The 21,504-nt window shown below is 37.6% G+C and overlaps 1 protein-coding gene across 1 annotated transcript in view; it reads left to right on the top strand.

Moving 5' to 3' along the window:
* The window catches only part of DNA2 (DNA replication helicase/nuclease 2), a 19,987-nt gene extending 940 nt beyond the window's left edge, over nucleotides 1-19,047 (top strand). The window contains exons 2-19 of the mRNA XM_009994859.1: nucleotides 228-411; nucleotides 1,750-1,895; nucleotides 3,382-3,507; nucleotides 4,407-4,626; nucleotides 5,156-5,273; nucleotides 5,566-5,731; nucleotides 6,979-7,173; nucleotides 8,150-8,380; nucleotides 8,859-8,975; nucleotides 9,063-9,172; nucleotides 10,486-10,595; nucleotides 11,317-11,541; nucleotides 12,614-12,807; nucleotides 12,910-12,999; nucleotides 13,090-13,282; nucleotides 17,956-18,138; nucleotides 18,262-18,408; nucleotides 18,991-19,047. Of these exons, the coding sequence (XP_009993161.1) occupies nucleotides 228-411; nucleotides 1,750-1,895; nucleotides 3,382-3,507; nucleotides 4,407-4,626; nucleotides 5,156-5,273; nucleotides 5,566-5,731; nucleotides 6,979-7,173; nucleotides 8,150-8,380; nucleotides 8,859-8,975; nucleotides 9,063-9,172; nucleotides 10,486-10,595; nucleotides 11,317-11,541; nucleotides 12,614-12,807; nucleotides 12,910-12,999; nucleotides 13,090-13,282; nucleotides 17,956-18,138; nucleotides 18,262-18,408; nucleotides 18,991-19,047 (2,812 nt within the window). The remainder of the gene's footprint in view (nucleotides 1-227; nucleotides 412-1,749; nucleotides 1,896-3,381; nucleotides 3,508-4,406; nucleotides 4,627-5,155; nucleotides 5,274-5,565; nucleotides 5,732-6,978; nucleotides 7,174-8,149; nucleotides 8,381-8,858; nucleotides 8,976-9,062; nucleotides 9,173-10,485; nucleotides 10,596-11,316; nucleotides 11,542-12,613; nucleotides 12,808-12,909; nucleotides 13,000-13,089; nucleotides 13,283-17,955; nucleotides 18,139-18,261; nucleotides 18,409-18,990) is intronic.
* Nucleotides 19,048-21,504: the final 2,457 nt, after the last annotated feature.

Raw genomic sequence — 21,504 nt, 5'->3', positions numbered from 1 at the left:
CCTACATTCAGGCTGTCCTGATGCATGATCCAATACTCAAAATTATCCAAGTTTTGTTAGTAAAAATTCCTTTATTGACTTTCCAAATTTATTTAGGTCAATTTTTCAAAAAAGAATCCAGATAACCTCCTGTTTCAAAGCAGGTTGAATCTGACATGTTAAAGTATAATTTCTAATATGTTGTGTCCGTAGCTTGCAAATGGTTGTTGAAATCTATTGTGTTTTAGGGAATCTGTTCCAGTTGTTCCAGGAGACATCGTTCATTTAGAAGGGGAGTGTAGCTCCGGTACCTGGGTCATAAATGAACAGTCTGGATACCTGGTTCTTTACCCAGATCTGCTGCTTTCTGGCACTACAATATCAAATAGTATTCGATGTATGAGAAGAGCAGTGCTGAGTGAAAGGTTTAGGGTAAGTGTTGATTCTAGATCATCAGCCACAGGAATGGGTTCCATTGAGACTGGTGGTTTAGCTCAACATTGAAACTCTGAAAGGCTGTATTGCAAAATGTTGTGAGCTATTCATAATCTTTACAATATAGAAGAATTTAGAATGCAGACTGTCTCTGGTTGAGCTTCTTGCGTTTTTTATGAGAGTTGTACCTGATGTAATCCTATATTAATATAACTAAGGGGACAAATAAATGGTCTTCCCACTTAAAATTGGCAGCTTTTTTGTAATCGCTTGCCACATTTTGTGTGGATATGAATCCTTTATGAAGGATGTGCTTCTTGTCGACCATATGAAAACAAAACCACACTTGACCAAGTTAAAAGCCTCTGAAAAAGTCGGCAAGTTCCATTAAGAAACTATGTGGGCTAACTCTGGAATCTGAATCCAGTTGCTGGAACTTGGAAAGGGGAACAGTCCCTTGTGGTAGTGTCCTTGTTGATACGTGAATGGCAAAGAAGCGTGGGGAAATGGCTGAGGGTAACTCCCAGTCTTGGTAGGAATACAAATCCAAATGGGGACAGAAATTGGAGTGGTAAAAAGGCTGTCTGGGAGCCTGTGAGTGCAATAGGAAAATGAAGTACAGGATTGACTGTGAAATGGTGTCAGCCCTTTGTTAGGAGAATAATGGGAATAAACTGTTTGGAAGGGACAGTGCAGTGTCCTGTCTCAGGGATAACACCATCCACCAGTTCTGAGAGCAACCCACAACTACCAGGTCTTATAAAAGATAACAATAAATACAGAAATTAGATTTCACATTTTTCAGTGGTGGCTCATGCATACCTTGTTATTGCTTTCAATTCTTATGGGTCTATAAAGCCCAGTCCTGGTGATGGTTACATGGGTTTCTGAGCCATTTTGGTAATACTTGGAATAATTTGGGGTGAATTGGTAACACACTGCTTAATGCAAAAAATATCATCTGTTAAGATTGTAGCAGTACGTATTTGTATTAGAAAATACTGCTATTAATACTGCCCACAGGCAAAACTTGCTTGAAATTAATTTCAATCTGTGTGTTTCACCTGTCGTTCACATGGGGAATTGCATTCTAACATGATGAGGGTTGGGATAAAAGTGGGAGATAAAGCAGCAAGAGACCCATTTCAGTTTGACTGTTTTCACAGTCAGGCATGAATTAGATATTCATCAGTGAGGTGAAAGCTCTAATGATCTTACAGTGAAATAAGTGCAGTCCATTGCGTGCAGCAAGTGAAAACAGAAATTTTAAATAAATGTTGGCATGACTTTGTAAATCTTCCTGTAGTTATCCATATTGTATAACACCTGTTGCAGGGCTCAGAGTCTGGTTCACGCCAAACGCTCGTTGGTACAATTCTTCATGAAATCTTCCAGCAATCAGTAACAAATAACTTGGCCCAAGAAAAAGTAGAAGAACTAGCAAAGAAAATTGTGCATGGACAAAAGTATCTGAAAGAAATGTAAGTAGCCTTGCATGTGTCTTGTGTTTGGAAGGCAGGGTAGAAACACTTGAGCTAGCAGATGAAGTTTTATTTTACAGCATGTAGCGCTATTGGGAGAGTATTCTGCCAAATGACCTTGCTTAATACAACTTGGGTATCTCTTAGTAAGATAATTCCCTGTTTCTTCATGTAATTTGCCTTCCCTGCTGAGCTACTTCTGTAGATCTGAACTAGGCTTCTAACTATCTGTGTGGGTTCTTGTTTTTCTTTCAGGGCAAGCAGGTTGGTGTTTTTGTGCCTCTAACATTACATTTCCAGGTTAAATATGATGAGAATAATGAATTTTGATCCTTAGGAGATGAACTAGAAGCTTGTGACAGACCAAGCACTGAAATGTCTGATATTTTCATATTCCTTATCAGGTTACTTAATGGTTCAGTTGTTAAGATGACCTTTAATGTAGTTTTATCTGCAAAGCTGATAGAAATGCTGGCCAGATCAGTAGTCTTCATATTTACTTCAGGGTATAAGATGGATGGCTGTCAGTTTTAAGATTTAAAAATTGTATCTAGAATATTGTAAATGGTATGTTGGGCAATGTCAGTATCTGTTAGCCCCAGATGAGATGGAAATTAAAGTTGCACAAGATTACTGTAGTTCTGTTATAAAGGTAGATATTTTTAATGGTGACCGCTAAGATTTCTTAAAGGCTCCTGTGTCACTCTAGGCCTCTCTGAGACTGATGATTTGCAATTCCTCTTTGCGTATGCAGGCTACTATTTGTTGGGAATGAAAAGTAAGCTGCATCAGTCTCCTGGCTGTGGTCATTTGCACTTGAGTTAAGATTTTTTTGTGGAAAACCCACTTGTATTTCTTGAGTGCTGTAGAATGATGACGTTATTTCTGGTTAATGGCAGCACTGAGTTACCTAGTGGTGCCTGATTAGTTTAATGAGACTTCTGCTTTCCTGTATGTTTGTCCTGTTGCAACTGCAGAGGATCACGATTCCTTTCCAATTAAAATGGCTTGAAGCCTGTCAAAATGTATAAGAGGAGCAAGCAGCAGATAAGTGTGTTCAGAGAAAAAGCAAATGGTCTTTTAATTTTTTTTTTTACCTTACCAGTTTGCACATTTTTCATAAGGTGTAGGAGGAACAGCTGTTTTTAAATGCATGGATCTGGTACTCCTTTCTTGCAGTGTGAGTTTTGTTTCATCACCTCTACCATGCTGATGCTTTCATTTTGCTGTGCCTGTTGTCTCAAAAGTTACATCAGAAATAAACATAGTGTGTTCTATCTCTTGTAATGGACGTTCAGTTACAGCTTTATGAATTAATCATTTCAGTTGAACCTTAATGAATCTGTCATGATCTACAATTTATAGATGTTTATTGAAACTTGACAGTTATTTTCATTACTCTAGTTGCTACTTGAGGCAACATTTTGTTAGTACCAGCAGCAGATCTGACATTTGTCTCCTTAATGTGCATGGCTTTGTTTTTTAGGTATCACTTACGCCTGAAACCAACAGAAATAATGCAGGAAGTGGAAGAATATTTGCCATCGTTTTTCAAATGGGCAGAAGACTTCATGCACAATCCAGCTAACCAAAATAAAATGCAACTAAAACTGTAAGAAGCCAGAATTAAACCTGTTCTAAGTTGTATACCTTGTTTGGTTCACTTTTAATTTTTCAGACAACACTCTCAATGCAAATCTGTTCAGTGACAAGGAGCTAATTCATGGCTTCACTGCCAAAATAGCTCATCTTGAGAACTGCATGTTTAGCTGCCACTGTAAGTACTAGGGAAGACATTAAGACTGAAGGTCAGTTGACATAAAAATCTTAGTGATCTTAAAATATTCGTAAACAGCGTAGTACAAAGTAGAAATTATAGTAATTAGAAAAGCAGATGTATTTGATCTAATGACTAAGCTAAAAGTTAGTGTAAAGAATGTGCAAGACTACAAATCAGACTGTGAAATTGTTAATCAAATATAATTATTCACTAAGTAGTTTACAGTGAAATGGTGATTTTACTCAACTGCTGTAGACCTTTTCTTGTCTATGTGAGCTTTTCTTGCCTATGGCTTAGTGCTGTTAATGGGAAGAGCTGTAGGGTGTTAAAGTTTCAGTGAAGTGACAGGTCTCAGTAAAATCTCTGTGGGACTTCCCAGTGTGTGTCATGAAACTTCTTGAAGAACCAAAGTGATTTAGAGTGTGGCTGTTCAGAAAAGACAAAAAACCCCACACTACTAAAAGCCAGTTTAAAATTCTTCTTAAGTTTTGGTATTTATGTGAATAGCAAAGCTATGTGCCAGGGTGCAATTTAAAGTAGCACTGATATGATGCTTCCTCTGTTAATGGGAAGATAGAAATAAAGTGCATAAAGTCTCATTCACACTATTGTTGGTGCCTAAAGAGCAGCTATAATGCAAAAATACTAAATGCTTTATTGCAATATATTTTAATATTTAAATATTAAGAATTAATGGGAATGGTTAACTTCTGATTTAATTTTCTTCCCAGGTCAGGTGGTGGAAAATCAGACAATTTCTCCTCAAAGGTACAGGTGGTTGATATCTTAGACATTGAAGAGAATATCTGGTCTCCCAGGTTTGGGCTGAAAGGGAAGATTGATGTTACAGCCAGAGTGAAAATCCATTGCCAGTCTGGAGAGCAGTCTAGGGTGATGCCATTGGAGCTCAAGTCTGGCAAGGAATCCAACTCCGTAGAGCACAGAAGTCAGGTACAAAACCCAGATGTTTAATTTAACCATCAGGGGCTATGTATACTTTTTTATTAGATGACCTCATTTGTCTTGCAAATGTGAAACACTTTGTTTGTATGTGGTATCATCTGGATTTGTGGATGGCTGATCCTGGCATGTCCAAAGCTGCTGACAGAAAATGAAAGTGAACTGAGGAATGAGATAGATATACATTGACCGCTTTCAAGTGCATTAATAGTTTTTATCCTGAAATATCTGTTCTTTAGCCTCCTTTCACTACATCCAAGTATTAGGTTGAGGCAAACTGCTTCAGGAGTTATTGTTGTGCATCCTTCCAGATAGGCTACTACCTTTAGATCAGGCTGCCTTGTTAGAAGCTTTCCTGAAGGAAGATGCCTTTTAACTGAAGTCCTTGGTGAGGTGCTTATGGCTTCTAAATGACTTCTGATAGTAATGGCTGCTTCTGTATAAAGTAGGGAATAACCGAATACAGCCTAACTTTTTTTGTTTTTCATACACTGTAATATGTTATATGTAATATTTGCAGGTTATTCTGTACACGTTGTTGAATTTGGAACGGAGAGTAGATCCTGAAGCTGGATTTCTCCTTTATCTTAAAACTGGTACCATGTACCCTGTTTCTGGAACTCGCATGGACCGGAGAGGTAAAGTTGTTCCCATTCCCCAGAAACCATAATTCTCTTCATTAAAATGAAATGTGTTACTAACAGTTACGAGGTTTACGCTGGTGAACATACCTGAACTTGTTATAGTGTTACTAATTCTAATAAGCTTATATTAAAAACTTACTTGTATTGTTAATACTCTACTAGTGCTTTGCTATATGAATACTTGCTTCTCAGCTGACTGTAAAGTTGATGGCTAGTTACTTTTGAGTTAGAAATTACTAGAAACAAACCCCCAGAAAATCAGCTTAGTTTGTTCTTTTCTTGACAGAATTAATGAAGTTAAGAAACCATGTGGCCTTCTACTTAATGCACAGTACTCATAAATCTGCTGTGGGACAACAGCAGTCACAGCTTGCTGCTCTGCCTCCTGTAACTGATGACAGCCAAGCCTGTAAATATTGCTCCCAAATGCACAACTGCTTTCTATACAGCAGGTAAAAGAAAAAGTTTTACTTGTGTTCTTAAATAAGCCTGAATAATTGTAGCTTTTGATACTGTGATTGCATTTTTGTGGTTGACAGTTGCTTATTTCCTTATTGGAGGACTCTTGCATCCCAAAATAATGTTCCATAGATCCCACTGCAACTCTTGTACTTGAAAGTACAATTTCCTGATCCCTCAGAAATTTAATGTGTTTGGTTAGGTGCACTTTCTGCAAGACAAAATCTGAGATAAGTCTCATCAAAATACTGGATGATGGTAACAGATACATGTTATATCCAGGTTAATAATGATTATTTTAAAAATCTATGTTCTTGCAGCTCTCTGAAATGGGCAGTTTTTTTAGGCTGAATTGTGGCTGGTCGACAACTCTAGAAGGTAACTTGTTTCCCTGCAGAGTATCATACAAGTAATGATACATTGATACTGTTCTGCAGATATTGCATCTCCTGCTAGAGAGAAGACATGAGCAAATACTTGATAAATTTTCATATAAAGTAATTGAATTGTTTTAAAAACTGTTAAAAGTTTAGTCTTTATGCTGCACAAAAAACAGAACCAAAAGTGTATACTGAAGACAACAAATGAGATGTTAAAAGAGGAGAGCTTTTGGGTTGATTCTCTCTAAATATAATATGCCTGGTTGTTCTTGAAATTGCAGAGGTAAAAGTGTATGTTGAGGGAGCTGGCTTTGTGGGCATACATAATATATTTTTTTGTAAAGCAGCTTTTGTGAAATGTTCTAATATTCAGTTGTTATACAGGATTATTACTAATGGGGTAACTGCTCTCTTGTGAACTAATATTTTTTCTCTTGGGTTGCATTTTTTTCATGTGGTTAGAAATAATGCCTATTGATATTTAGTTGTAAGTTAAATTGATTTGAAGACTGCTTGCTAACTATTAAATCCTTTCCACTTAACTAAATCTCAATATTGTATTCCTATGTTACAAAAAAGGAATAAAAGATCAACTATGGAAATGTATAAATATAACCTTGAAATGTCTTTAATTGGTCTTTGACCAACTTAACTGTCCTTAATAATTCAAAATCATAGAGATGATGTGAAGTGACTAATGTGAGATTGTTCATATGAACAAAGAATATAGATTTAACTTGATTTCAGTGATTATAGAGTAATCTGTTAGGGTATATATGTAGCTTATCATTATGAACATATAGACTTGCCAGAAAAAAAGATACAAGTTGACTCTTTACTGTCTTTGCTTCTACTTCTAGAGCTGTAGAAGAGAAGATTGGCAGTGTGTCTTTTCCTCCTGCTATGGTACCCATTATTGAAAGGGAGACCCAGCACCTGAAACCCTCACATTTAGAGTATTTCAGCCTGTGGTATTTAATGTTAACACTGGAGCTGCAAAGTGGAGAGGGTAAAAAGGGTTATAAAAATGTATGGATGTTACCTTCATTGGAAAGGTAATTACTAACCTGGTGCAAGTGATGCTCCCTTCAGTAACTAGAAATGAGGCATTATCAAGTTGTGTTTTCACTGCAAGGAAAGCAAGATGTTTTCTAGTGCTTGTAGAAACAGCCAAATATGCTAGCTGCTTAGGCAGGTTTTTGTGAGATGTCACCTACTGGAGACATTAGCCTACTAGATTTACTGGTTTTGTATTTGCAACATGATATTTGGGGGTTTTTTTTTCTGTTGTGAAGTCACACACAGGAAGCAGCAAACTACAACCTCAGTCTGCAGAAGCAAAAGCTGTGTAATTCAGTTCTGTGTGTGTTTCTGGGGGCTGAGGCTGAGTGCTGACTGAGCCCAGCTCATTGCACTGGTGTTCTGAGGGCTTTTACTTAACAAAGATGACTTTTGGACCATACTCCTGGGTGTGGTTATGGATGTGCATAAAAGCAGACCAAAAATTCTTGTTGGGTGAGGTAGCTTGTTATTAAACATCACAGTCCAGCAGCTGTTGAAAAAATAATTGAGGGTTTGTCAGCCTGTTTCAAGGCATCTGCAGAAGTGAAATGTAGCTGAGCTGTTTCGAGTGAAAGAAGGAGCTCCATAAGCAAATATGGAACATACTAGAGCAGTGTGGCCATGCACTTCAGTATTTGTTTTGTAGCAGGAAATTATAGATAACTTTAGCTTAAATATTAGAGTCTGTTCTTGGAACAAGTATAAGAGTTCTGCACATTTTTACAATCCTTTTCTGGTTAAAGTGGTTATTGTCAAGTGACTGTTTAATCTTCCTGGTTCTTAGGTGTGGTTGGGTTGGTTTTATTTTTGTTGCTTGGGGGATTTGGTATTAGTCTGTTTTTGTTGGGGTTTTTTTTGTCTTTTGGTTGTGGGTGGTATGGGTTTTTTTTTTTTAACTTACGGGGGCTTTTTTTATATTTGTTTTACTGCAATGATCTTAAAATATGTTTCTTTTTGTAATGTCTTCAGAGAAAAGGCTGGAGATTGTGTTGGGAACATGATCAGAGTTGATGAAGTGCATGAAATCTCCGAGGGACAGTATCTACATTTTTTCCAACGTAGACATGGTGCCATACCTGGAACAAACCTATTGGTTGGTGATCGAGTGGTTGTGAGTGGAGAGGAAAATGGTTTACTTGGTCTGGCTACTGGCTATGTTAGAGAAGTCAGTGTGACAAAAGTCTCCTGTTTGTTGAGCAGGTAATAGAACAAAAGGAAAAATGTTTGAAGACACTAAGAAACTAGCTTCAGGAAAGGTTCTTCTAGGGGTCCAGAAAGCTCTGACATGTTCTGAGTCTTCTTGCTGGGCTTGGGGAGATAACATTCAGAAATTCTGTTACCTGATTTGAAATATGGCGTCATTGTATATGCCTGTCTATTTAAATATTTGTGTAAAAGCATGCTTGCAAGCTCCATTTGCTTATGTCTCCAGTGTGTCTCTCACTGTATGAATACAGTGATTACTGTGTTTATAGTAACTTCCATTATTCAGACTGTATTTTGTTTAAATTGGGCTCATATCATGTTTTATTTAGATCAGTTAATACTGTGTTTCTTCTAGCTATTGCTTCACTCTGGGACCTCTGGAAGATACCATTTAACACTTAACAAAGTCTCTAATCATCAGTGTGCTGCTTCTAACCAGAATTATTTTGTCCATGTTATTGTCATCCTTCAGGAATTTGTCAAAGTTCCCCAAAAACACCATATTTAGGTTGGATCACGAAGAAGGAGATTTTGGTATAGGAGTCCCCTTTGAAAATCTTTCTAAATTGATGAAAGATTCCCCAGTCAGGTATGAAAAATAACTTCACATTTTCAATATTCTCTATTTGAGAATTTTCATCTGGTAATTCTTGATTCTTGTTTTTTTTATCCACAGTGAAAGGCTCCGCAACTTGATAATTGACTTCCAGAAACCACGTTTTATTCAGCATTTAAGCTCTGTCCTTCCTCCAGAAGCAAAGGAAACTGTTGCAAATATTTTAAAGGGTACAAAGTGTTTTCCCCCTAAGCCCGCTATTGACTAGGATGTCTCTATACCCAAAGCATTGTCACACTAAATATAAGGGTATTTTCCTACTTTTAAAGTGTAGTGAGAATTTCTGGCTTAAAATTAAAAACGAGTTCTCATCTTGCTTGTCTTCCAGTGATTAAATTAGTCAAACTAGTTGGAAGACCTGAAGAGATAGTCGTTTAGAGCTTTATTTTACTTTTATTAGTTGCTGCAGCTTGCAATTTTACACAAAGTGCTATATGACTGCCTCTCTCTAACCTTTATAAAAGGAAGGAACAAGAAGCAGGGAAGGCTCTTGGGATAGAGGAAGAGGACTTTGAGGGAGTGGAAGGAGATGGGCTTTGGTGTAAGCATTTGCTTGTATAATCACTCCCGCTGAGTGTTGGCTACTCCGTAGTGTATGATCCTTTGTCGCTCTAGTTTGGGTGTTTATTTCAAACAAAATTTGTTTGGGTATTTGGCAGTGTCTCATATTTGAGAATACTTGGTTGTTGTCTGACAGAGTTGCCTGTGAGAGCAGAAATTTAACTGAATTCCTTTAGAGCAAATAGAAAGTTCTATAAAAAACTTAAGTCTGAAAACTGAAAGATGTTCCTTGTTGCTTTGAGGTCTATTTCAAATGAGAATTTTGCCCATCTTCCTGGCAAAGTGCTGAATGGATAAAAATATGAGAGGAAGGCATTTATTCTGAAATTCAGGAACGACTGAATAAGAAGTACTGGAAGACAGGGAACAGTGTCTTCCTCTACTTGTGAGCCATGTATTTTGTTTTAACAGAGGCACTGATGAACCCAGACACTTCTATTTTTACTATTATTTTTTTTTGCTTGAGCTTTGCCTAATGCAAGAAGCTGTAGGTGCTGCCTAGTTGCATTAGACTGGAGAATAAACAGCTCAGTTGTAATGTCTTTTTAAATCAAGATTATGCTATATGGGCAGTTAATTTCCTTTTACTGTGGGCTGTATGTTTGGACATGCAAGTTGATAAAATAGGAATGCCCATGCAAGATACTGTATGGAAGTGGACACTTGGGATATTAGAAAAAGGTCACAAAAAGTTTAACAATAAAGATAATTCCAGTGGTTTATTCCTAGGAGTGTAGTGCAGACCCTGTACTACATGCATGTGTATTATGTTTAGTGTTATTGCTTTGTTAGAACCTACAGACTTGCCCTGCTGAATTCTTTAAGAGCTTTAGTGGAGATGGAAACTAATTTTGTGTTATTAACTTTAGCAATTATTAAAATTATTATGAAGCATTGACATAAAATTTTTACTACTTTAAAGGTCTGAATAAGCCTCAGAAACAGGCAATGAAACAAGTTCTACTTTCAAAGGACTACACACTTATTGTGGGTATGCCTGGAACAGGAAAAACTACTACAATTTGTGCTCTGGTAAGGTTGTGTACCTTAAGTGCCTTGGTGAGATTTAGAGGGGAGCATTAAACTGTGTATAAAGCACGCTGTCCAAAATTATAATGATTTAGTCTACTGCTATCTGCATAATTTCAAAGAAAACAGGTTTTTTTATTAATTAAGAACTTACATTTGGTACAATGTATTTTTTTGGGTAGGATTCTCTTTTCCTTGTGCAGGAGGGAGGAGACAGAAGTGTTACATGTAATTGCTTCTGTGATACTTGAATGTTAAAATTCTTTGGCTCCAAATGTCAGCAAATCCTGAGTAAGAGCTCAAGAAAGGGACCCCTTGGAGAAGTCAGTAACTTGTCCAAACTGTATAAGGTGTGTTGCTGGAGCTATGTGCAGCCTGGTAGCCATCTCCTCTGGCTGGTTCTTCTTCAGGATGGAACTGTAGGAGCATTCTGGATTCAGGCTGTAGGCTGAGTGAGGTTTCCTTGAAATAGCAATGTCATCTCATTGCCACTTGTCATCAGCTTAGGTGAGAGGGTGGAGAGCAGGCAGCCTCTGCTGTTGTCAGGTCAGTTCATTCTACTGGCTCTGTTGGGGCTAAGAGCATGTGGGACTGGGCTGCAGGACTCGTTCTTACAGCAAGGATCTTCTAGTTGGTTTTTTTTTAACAAACATGGGATTGCTGATCCTGGTATGGAAAATAATTGATTTTTTTTCCTGTTTTGTTTCCCCTTGCCACTTGTTAGGTGAGAATTCTTTCTGCTTGTGGCTTCAGTGTTCTTCTGACTAGTTTTACACACACTGCTGTGGACAACATGCTGCTGAAACTGGCCAAATTCAAAGTGGGCTTCCTGCGCTTGGGGAGGGCTCAGAAGGTTCATCCGGATATACAGAAATTTACAGAAGAAGAAATTTGCAGGTCCAAATCAGTTAAATCTGTCACAGATTTGGAAGAGATCTATAATAGTCAGGTGAGAGAAGTGGCTGTGCTAGCCCTGCAAATGGTTAAGGGTAATTACATAAGTATTCTGGTTGTTTGGATGCTGCAGAGAAGAAACCCATTGCAAGGATATGTTACTGCTCTGAGAAGTCTGAGCTAAAAAAGGTACCCAGTCTCTGCATCACTTGAGTTTCTTTATAGCCAATAATGACTAATATTAGGAGTCTGAAAGTTGAAAAGCATTTTTTGTCTACCGAAAGCAACTTAAAGTTGTAAGTAATAATTCCTAAAGGCTCCAGTGCTTTTATCTGACATCTTAGGTGTGTGGGTAGTGATTAATTGCTGCAACCTCCTCTACCTTTCTTCACATATTGCTACTGTTTATCCCTCTTTCCCCCCCACTTGTGCTCATTGTGCCATTTGAACAATCAGCAGATGGGGAAGCAAATGAGATGATGTCCTGTGGAGTTGACCTGGCCAAACTCTTAATTTTTGGTTGAAAGATTAGTGTTGCCCCTGTGAATACGGTTTAAACCATAAAAGGACCTGTGTAAACTGAGTCAGTGGCAGCTTTAAATTCATTGAAAGAATGAAGCTTCATGGTAGTGGGAGTAAATGCCAATTTGCAGAAGCTGCCATTTACTTTTTTTTATAGGCATTGCAGGGGAATGATTGAAGTAATAAGGGAACCTGTTAAATGTGTCATATTTTAGTAATTTTAGATGGCAATGGAAGCACAGGGGTGGGAAGAAAGTGCTCCTGTTTTATTTTCTCTTTGGAATAAAAAAACCCAAACAATTTTCTACAGTAGTCATTTCAGCACCCTCCATCAATTCTATGTGTATAGAACCTACCCAAACACGTGACACTGAGTTATTTGCTCCAGTCTGTTCCAAAGCTGCTTTTTGTTTGTCACTTGCAATTGCTACAAAAATAAGAGGCCAGTATTATGTAAGGTGTGCTGGTCTGATTTCAAGAATTAGTAATTTGATGGTATTTGACATTTTAGTTCAACAGGAAATGCTGTTTTGTCCTTTAGCCTGGAAAAACAGGATGCTGATGGAGATAAGGTGCATCTTACCTTTCATTTGTCTCTGTTTCAGCCAGTGGTAGCAACGTCTTGCATGGGAGTAAATCACCCCATCTTTGTTCATAAGCAATTTGATTTCTGTATAGTTGATGAAGCTTCCCAGATAAGCCAGCTCATCTGTCTGGGCCCACTGTTCTGCTCCAAAAGGTTTGTGCTCGTAGGGGATCATGAGCAGCTGCCTCCACTTGTGCTGAATGCAGAAGCCAGGTAAGATGAAACATTGTTGAACAATTGTTAGTGACATGAATTCTGGGAAAGGCTCTTGCAGTGTTTTGCCTGACACATTTTTGGTTGTTTGTTCTGTAACAGAGATCTTGGCATGAGTGAAAGCTTATTTAAAAGGCTGGAAAAAAACCAAAATGCTGTTGTCCAGTTAACCGTACAGTACAGGATGAATAGGTATTTTTTAAACATTAATTATTTGGGGGCTTTTAATGAGGGATTGAAACCACAAAATCTGATGCCTTTTCTTGTATTTTAAATCTTCAGTAAAATTATGTCATTGAGTAACATGTTAGTGTATGAAGGCAAACTGGAATGTGGCTCAGAGAAGGTGTCAAATGCCACTGTTAACTTGCCCAACCTAAAAAAATTGAAACTGGAGCTTGCAGATGCTTCAAAAACATGGTTGAAAGAAGTACTTGATCCAGACACACCTGTGTGTTTTCTGAACACAGAAAAGGTAAAGGTTGTTATGTTCTTATTGCAAAATTGTATTTTTGATGCTAGTTCTCAATACAGTGAATATGTAAAACTTCATACAGCTTAAGTAGGATAAAATAATATGACTCTTTCTAGTTACATGTAAAATATGTAATATGCAAAAATGTTCTTGGTATAGCTGATTAGTTGGAGTGGTACAGCTGCTGCTGGAAACATTGCATCTAAGGACAGCTGAAAAGCTTAATTCAGATAATATTGAATGTACTATAAACTTTGTTCTCCTGTGCAGAATGTAGCTCCAAGTGTGTACCCATATGGGATGTCCTTGCAACCATAGAATGACCTAATTTCCAGTGGCTGAGGATCAGTGGTGTCGATGCTGTGTGTCAGTGGCAGGAATAACTTGTTATTTTTACTTTTGTGGACATTCTAGACACTGAAATGTGAAGGAAGAGTAAATTGATTTAGGTATGTCCTTTCCTAAGGACTCGAATTTTTGGCAGAAAAGAAAACTCTAGAATGGATAAGAATTATGCAGAGAAACTGACTTGTAGGTAAAATAAGGAAGAACTCAAATGCATGTGTAAAAAGATTAATACATCTGGTCATAGTTGTTGTCTCTAGCACTTGCTGTCATTGTAGTTAGCAACTGGATTATGAACATTTGAGTGTCTTTCTCTCTAACACGTTTTATGTTGTCTCGTTAATACAGTGTTTTCCCAATAATTGTATCAACTGATGATCTTTTAAGCTGATCCTGGAAAGAGCTCCTCAGTCCTTCTGTGTTCTCCAGGATGTTCTACAGAATTATTTTTTTTTTAAATAATTCTGATAGAATCTCTTCAGTGATCTAATAGGAAACTTTTTCAGGAATGCAGAAAACTCTAGAATGGATAAGAATTATGCAGAGAAACTGACTTGTAGGTAAAATAAGGAAGAACTCAAATGCATGTGTAAAAAGATTAATACATCTGGTCATAGTTGTTGTCTCTAGCACTTGCTGTCATTGTAGTTAGCAACTGGATTATGAACATTTGAGTGTCTTTCTCTCTAACACGTTTTATGTTGTCTCGTTAATACAGTGTTTTCCCAATAATTGTATCAACTGATGATCTTTTAAGCTGATCCTGGAAAGAGCTCCTCAGTCCTTCTGTGTTCTCCAGGATGTTCTACAGAATTATTTTTTTTTTAAATAATTCTGATAGAATCTCTTCAGTGATCTAATAGGAAACTTTTTAAGGAATGCCTCAATAGCCACTGTCCCTTTCACAGAAAAACAGACAGTTGGTCCCAGGGAAAAGGTTTATCCCAATAGGAATCTGGTTGATACACTGTTCATCTATTAATCAGATCAAAACTAGTAATGTGAAAGCTACAGTTGCTGTTCTATTTTATTTTTTTTCCTTCCCTCAAAAGCCCATCTCAAGTACAAGACAGCAGTTCTGTTCATAGAACCAGCAGGAAGGTTTCACTTTACAAAGTACTCAGGGTTTTGTTGACACATGAGGCTATAATGTCATATCTCTTTGGACTTCCTGTGAAAGCTCCATGTATTGTGGTAGTCAGAGGAAAAAAAAAAGGAAGAAAAAAATAACCCAAGACCCAAACAATCCCCCAAAGCCCCATGAAACAGCATTTTATTTTGTTTATTCAACTTTGTAGTATTTTTTCCCTGTATACTGTTGTTCATAGTGTAACCAAGTAAAGCTTCTGAATAAACATAGAATATTCTTAGGAGGATACAAAAGGGGAGGAGGGGGAGAACTATGTCATAGGACAACACCAGTAATCTTGCATTTATTATGTTTGCTATTAAAAAAACCCCAGTACAACAAACAACCTCTATTGTTTTCTGTTTAGTAACACAACTTGCATTGGTACAATAATCAGAAATGTATTTGTTCCTCTTATGCCAAACCCTGGGTCTGTCTGCACTTCCTCTGCCAGCTTGGGGTCTGAATGTTGGAAGATGTCATCCTTGATTTAATGCCAGTCTTTTGAGGAACTCCAGACCAAAGTTGTTGTTGTGGGGTTTTTTTATGTACTATGCTAACATAATACATATAAAGGTAAATGTTTTATCATCAGCATGGCCCAGCTTTTATAATTTTTCTTTCTGCTAAAGTAGTTTTTGTGTTGTCATGAGCTGCACTGATGGATGCAAGTGTGGGTAGAAACCTGCTGTTCATGAAAACTGCTTTTCTGCTTGGACACTTGAGTGTATGCAAGTTTGGAGGCTTCTTTGTGTGATGTTTTCAGATGAATAAATGAAAAACACAAAACAAACCCCAAGTAGCACAGTTACAACAGTATACCTTGATTCAGTTGTGGTATGACAGGTCATAACAGTTAGACTGAGTAGATGATGGCCGTGTAAAAAGAAGTTAGCTTACAGGAACTGTTAAGGTTGGCAGTTGTTGAGCCACAAGCTATGGAGAAACTGCTGTTTTGGAAAAGGCAATGGAATCTTCTCATACAAAGGAAAATATTTCTGCTTCTATGATCTACACAACATACTGAAAACACAGTGTCATGTGAAAGAAGCATAGAGGACATATTGCAGAAAAACAGGATTCTTGCTGAAGTGTGTGTTAGCCTACTTAAGCAATACACAGACACTTTTGCACATGGTTGGAATCTTAGAAGAAACTTGTGGATGCAGTGTGGCCTCAGAGACCACTGCAGAGTTGCAGCAGTGTCATGTATGGGTTTGTCAATTTGTTAGATTATTTTGTTGTTGTTAATTTGCAGTGCTTAAGTGTATCAGGCTTTGAACATCAATCACATTTAATGAGCTACCAGTCATGGAAATCATGGATGTGTGAAGCTTTTTATGAATACTTTACACTGTCAGATTCTGTACATGTGTAGTACTACTGTTGAAGCAAGCAGGTACCACTTACCTGGGTTATTCTTACAAAAAACTGTGTATTACTTAACCCACATGTTAAACATTACCGTGATCTCCAAATTCAGCCATTCAGAAGATACCAAGGTGTTGTTCAGAGAAGTAAAACTAGTTGTGACAGGCTTCTGAGAGTCCCATTGCATGTGGCAATGCTGTCATTAAAGTCTAGAGGCAAAACACAACAAAGTGCACATCTAAGAAAAGAAAATGGATGTTTGTCAGTGGTAGCAGAGGCAAATAGTGGAATGGGTGAAGCAGGAAATGGCAGTAAATTAATATGGTAGGAAATGGAATTCAGAGCTAGGAAGTGGAAGCAGATTTAGTTACATCCTTAGTTTTAGAATGTTGTAAATTTTAGAGGCTTGGTACTTGACCCCCCTGATGTTCAGCTGAATGCTGGTTTACTAGAAGGATAACATCAGAGACACATTCATTGCAGTGATACCACTTAAACTTTAGCACATTCATTGCAGTGATACCACTTAAACTTTGCTTGACTGTTGCCTTCTCTAAAAAAAAATAAATTATAAAACTGATACCAAAATGTCAAGAGTTCACATTCTGTGCTTTTTACTGGTTTTCTGATCTAATTCATATGTGATGCAGGGAAAGGGAGTTAATAGTCAAGAAACGGCAAGTTGAGTGAATATTGTCTTGTAAATTTGGAAGTTAAATTTAATAGCACATTTTTTGATAGTTCTTTCTGTAGTTTTAAATGTAGGCTTTCAAACATTAAAAATATCCTTTCTGCCACAGGAATGGGGAAACTTTTCAGTAGATGTTGTATGTAAAGCCTTAAAACAAAAGTCTTCTGTAAAACAGTTTGCTCTCTTACCTTGTCAGGATGAGAAATTTCCATTTATTTATTTATATGATGTCTAATGTGCAAACTGTCAAGTCAGATGATTAAGCTTTGGTAGTTTCTTTTAAAGTGACTTGCAAGTACTAGAAACTCAGTCCAGCAGATTGTTTAAACTCATTTTGCAAATGCAGTATTCTAAAGTTACTTTAAAATATTGGCACTTTTAGCACTTAGCCTTGTTTTTTAAAAACTGAAACTGGTACTATAAAACTGCATACAGAATGTAGTAGGCCACTGAAGACAGCAAGTGTCATTATTTTTATATTTTTAAAGGTCCCAGCACCAGAACATGCAGAAAAAGGTGGTGTGAGTAACATGACAGAAGCTAAACTAGTACTCTTCCTCACATCCTTATTTCTTAAGGTATCTTTTACTTTATTATTTTGTTTTGAGGGACAACTTTAGAATCATAAACATGGGAGGGGGGTATGACCTTAAGGATAAGTTTAAGGTTGGGTGAATACTGAGGAGCTTGAGGGCTGCATTTAGTTCCCTGTCTCTTGCCTGGTTGGATTTGAGATGCAAAAAAACCTGGATGCCAAGTTGTTTTAAGAGATGAGGACTTTATTGTGAGAGAGGGGAGGGCATTTGCATTTCCTCCTTATTTCAGCCAGTCACCTTCAGGAGCAGCACAGACCAGGAGTTCTGGATGTTCACCTCACAGTTTGAGGAAGAAAGAAAAACATGGATATTGGGGACATCTTTGTGCTAGGTCAAGAGACAGACAAAGCTTGGGAGCTTGCAGTAACTAGTATTTTCTATTTAGTTGATTCTAGTTATACCTAGAGTTCTATTGATGACTCAGTGTAGATACAAGATATTGCAGCACTGTTTAAAAAAATCATCTTTGAGGATCTTCTGACAGCAGTGAGTATTGTGCAGGGACAATATTTTTCTCTTCATCTGTTGCTTCTTCATACAGGCTGGTTGTAAACCTTCAGACATTGGCGTTATATCACCATACAGACATCAGTTAAAAACAATCACTGATTTGATGGCAAAACTGAAGGAGAACAGAGTGGAAGTCAACACAGTAGACAAATACCAAGGAAGAGACAAAAGTATCATAATCGTGTCTTTTGTTAGGAACAGTAACGACGAAAATGTGAGTTGGCCTTGAACTTTCTCAGTCGATTTGAGTAGTTAAAAACCTCCTTTTCAAAATGCATCTATCTACATCAGTCTAAAGATGTAAGAAAAATAAAAGCAGGTAATGTTTGTTGAACAGCTTGGTGCCCTCCTGAAGGACTGGCGGCGTCTGAACGTTGCTATCACCAGAGCCAAGCACAAACTGATCATGGTGGGCTGTGTTCCAACCCTGCGTCGCTACCCTCCTTTGGAGAAGCTGCTCTGCCATTTGCAGTCTCAGGCCATGATATCCTTTTTTATTCCATGCTGTTTTGTGAAAGGGGGAAGGTAAGACTTGGCTTCCTGAGACCTGAGATGAGAGCTTTGGTTATTTAGGTTAAGCTTTTAACACTGGCAACGGAGGACAAAATGTGCTGATTAAATAGGCCAAAACTATACTTAAGGTTAAGCTAATAAGTGGATTTAAGAACCTTCACTGGTTTCAAAAGTAGAAGAAGTCCATGCTGACCTGCAAGTCAACTTTGACATAATTCATTTTAATAGAGTCCAGAATTGGTAATATTTTTGCATTTTTTAACTGCATAATTTCTTGGCATCTTAATGTCAGTGTAATTGTTTTCCTCAGAAGTACTGTTTAAATAAACACCTCTAGTGAGAGGAGGGTTAATGAGTAATGCTGCTAGATTGGAGACTGGGGTAGCTTTCAGATGACTGAGTAATTTTTTCTTTGGCACTGTACTGAGTTTGCTACAGCTGTTTCAGTCTCCTGTTTAAATAGGAAAGACCTCATTAGCTGCTTTCTCTGCTGACACCTATTCAAACAAGTTTTGCCTTCTTACTTCATGGACATGATTCCTTAACTTGCTACCTCTTTCATCTTCCAGCGGGGGCTCATGAAAGTATCCACAAGTGTAACATTTTGTGATGGTGAAGATGGAGAGTTTTACAGGCATTTGTATGTTTTATATCTTCTGGTGCTGCTTTATGTAAATAACTGGTTAATGGGATATGGGTGCTGATTTGCACTGATGAATCCAAATGAAGCCAAAACAGAAGTTGCATACAATTATTTTAAAGTTTTCAGTTAAAAACAAAGGAGATGGTTAAGCTGGTTGTTTTAGTACCAGTATAATTGTAACAAACCAGAAATATGATGTAATCTCTTCCTTCGGGTCCTGATTAGGTGCTTCTGTATTGGCTTTTATCTTGATGAACCTGCAGAACTGAATTGGGCAACACTTGGGGAAGAGAGGGGAGTAAACCAATGTTGCATTGAGTCAATAGTTTTCTGGGCTCAGTTTGATTTTAAAGACTTGAAAATGTAGTTTGCAGAAAGTAGTTCCATTTACTAGAATGCCTAATTAAGATGCCGACCTACTGTGTTGTTTGGAAAAAAAAATAATAGGAAAAGCTTCTTTCTCTTCTTCAGAGCCTCACTTCTTTGAGGTGTTTCTGGTTTTTTAAATACTGAAGTATTTTATATTTATATATATATAGTGTAACTTACCTCTCATATGAAGATGCTTTGACTTTTCTAATCTCTTGACTCTGCATATATCTGAGAGAATTCCCTGAATTCCCTTTTATGAGTTAATGTATTTAGCAGGTAAAATTTGTTGAAGTGAAATGCTGCTCACTTGAAGACCATGGTAAAACTGGTTTCAGTTTGTGATCTTTAGTCTTCTCTTAGGTAGAAAAAAATAACACAAAACAACAAATCCAAGAAACAAAACTAGACTTGCAGCTTGATGACAAAGAAGTTTACATGCTCATGTTCTAATTTTTGTAAAGATGATACCATATGTACAGTATAAACTATCCTTCACACATCCGTTTTGGTTTCTTCATACTACCTCACACTCTAGACTACTGCTGCAAGTTTCTTTCCAGAGTAGCTGGTGGAAACCTCACATTTTTTTTGATTGTTCAAAATCATTAGTGCTTGTTTGCTTTTGGATCCATGTCAAGTAGCTGTGTGCATGTAGTTGCAGACAAACTTCTACATGTTAAATGTGGGCATTTTCACACTTTTAAATGGCTCCCTAACTTTTGTAATGCTTGAAATAATAAAATTTGGACGTTGGTTTTGTTATAGTTGTTTATAGATTTTTAATACTTGATATAATAGAAATATTTTGAACAGTACAAAAATAATTTGAATAGTTGACAGGATGTTTTCAGGTGAAAATACATAATTCATCAACTCTTCGTGCTCTGGATCTTTCAAAAGATGAAAACGTAGTGTAAAATATACTCTCATTACAGTAGTGGTTTCAGAATAACATTCTTGTATAGAGAAGTTTTTTGTGCTGAGGATCTGTGTGCACAAAAGTCTTACGTTTTAGCTTATATATTTTTTACACCAAATTGTGCTTCACCAAGTGATGATCTGGGTGCTATTAGAAAGTTAATAAATAAAGCAGAGCTATTGCCATCCCTTCACAAAGTTGTGTGAGAAATGGGCACAGGAACAATCCTCTATTTCCTTGTCTGCTTTTAAAATGCATCATTCTTGTTGCCTGGTAAAAACTGCATTAAGCAGAGAGCTACAGATCAAAACTTTGTTTAATGTGATAGAGATGTGATTCTCTAAATCACTCTTGCATTCTAATGAACATATATGTCTCAAAGGACTGTCTTGTAAAAGTAAAAAGAACCACTTTTTCTGCTTGCTGCCTTTCCAACAGCTTTCTCATGCTGGAACAGTCGCTGATGTTGTCCTACAGGCAGAGGCTGAGCACTGCCTTGGAGCATTTTGTCTTGTAGGGATTCTTAGAGAAAGAAAAAGGAAGTTGTTTTATGCCCGACTGCTACTATCGGAGCCAGTTCAATGTTGAAATGTATAGGTTCCTTTTTCTTCCTTTTAAGAGGGGGGAATCATGGATGTAGGAAGGGCTCCTTCCTTCATGATGTCCTTGTGCTCTCTGACGTTTCATGTGTAGCCCCAGAAACCCTGTTGTTCTGCAGCTTGCCGAGGAGCCTTTCCTAAAAAGGGGAGATGAAAGACCATGATTTACAGCAATTATTAAGCAAAACCCAGGTAGTGCTGGGGCTGTGCTAAGCCTGGACTGAGATCCCTTCCCTCTGCGACAACAGTGCTTGGTGTCCAACACCTCACACCTGCAGTGTTTGGTTTTCTGGTGAGATTCAAACGTTGTGGCTTGGGGTTTTTTATTTGGTGTGTTGGGGTTTTTTTTAAATTTAAAAATAAAATAGTGAGGAGTAGCTGAGATAGCCGTGGTTCTGAAAAGGCCAACTGTTCTTCTCAGTACCCTCCTCCCAGAGTTTCCCAGACGAATACTGTTCGTGCCACGCAGCAGTAGGAATTATCACTTGGAGGGAGTGTTAGAGCCGCCGAGCAGTGCGGCGTGGCGGCCCTGTC

The sequence above is a fragment of the Chaetura pelagica genome, unplaced genomic scaffold, assembly GCF_000747805.2.
Source record: "Chaetura pelagica isolate M959 unplaced genomic scaffold, ChaPel_1.0 scaffold112, whole genome shotgun sequence".
Lineage (NCBI taxonomy): Eukaryota > Metazoa > Chordata > Aves > Apodiformes > Apodidae > Chaetura > Chaetura pelagica.
The sequence above is the reverse complement of the archived record's forward strand: the minus strand, read 5'-3'. Positions and strand labels throughout refer to the sequence as shown.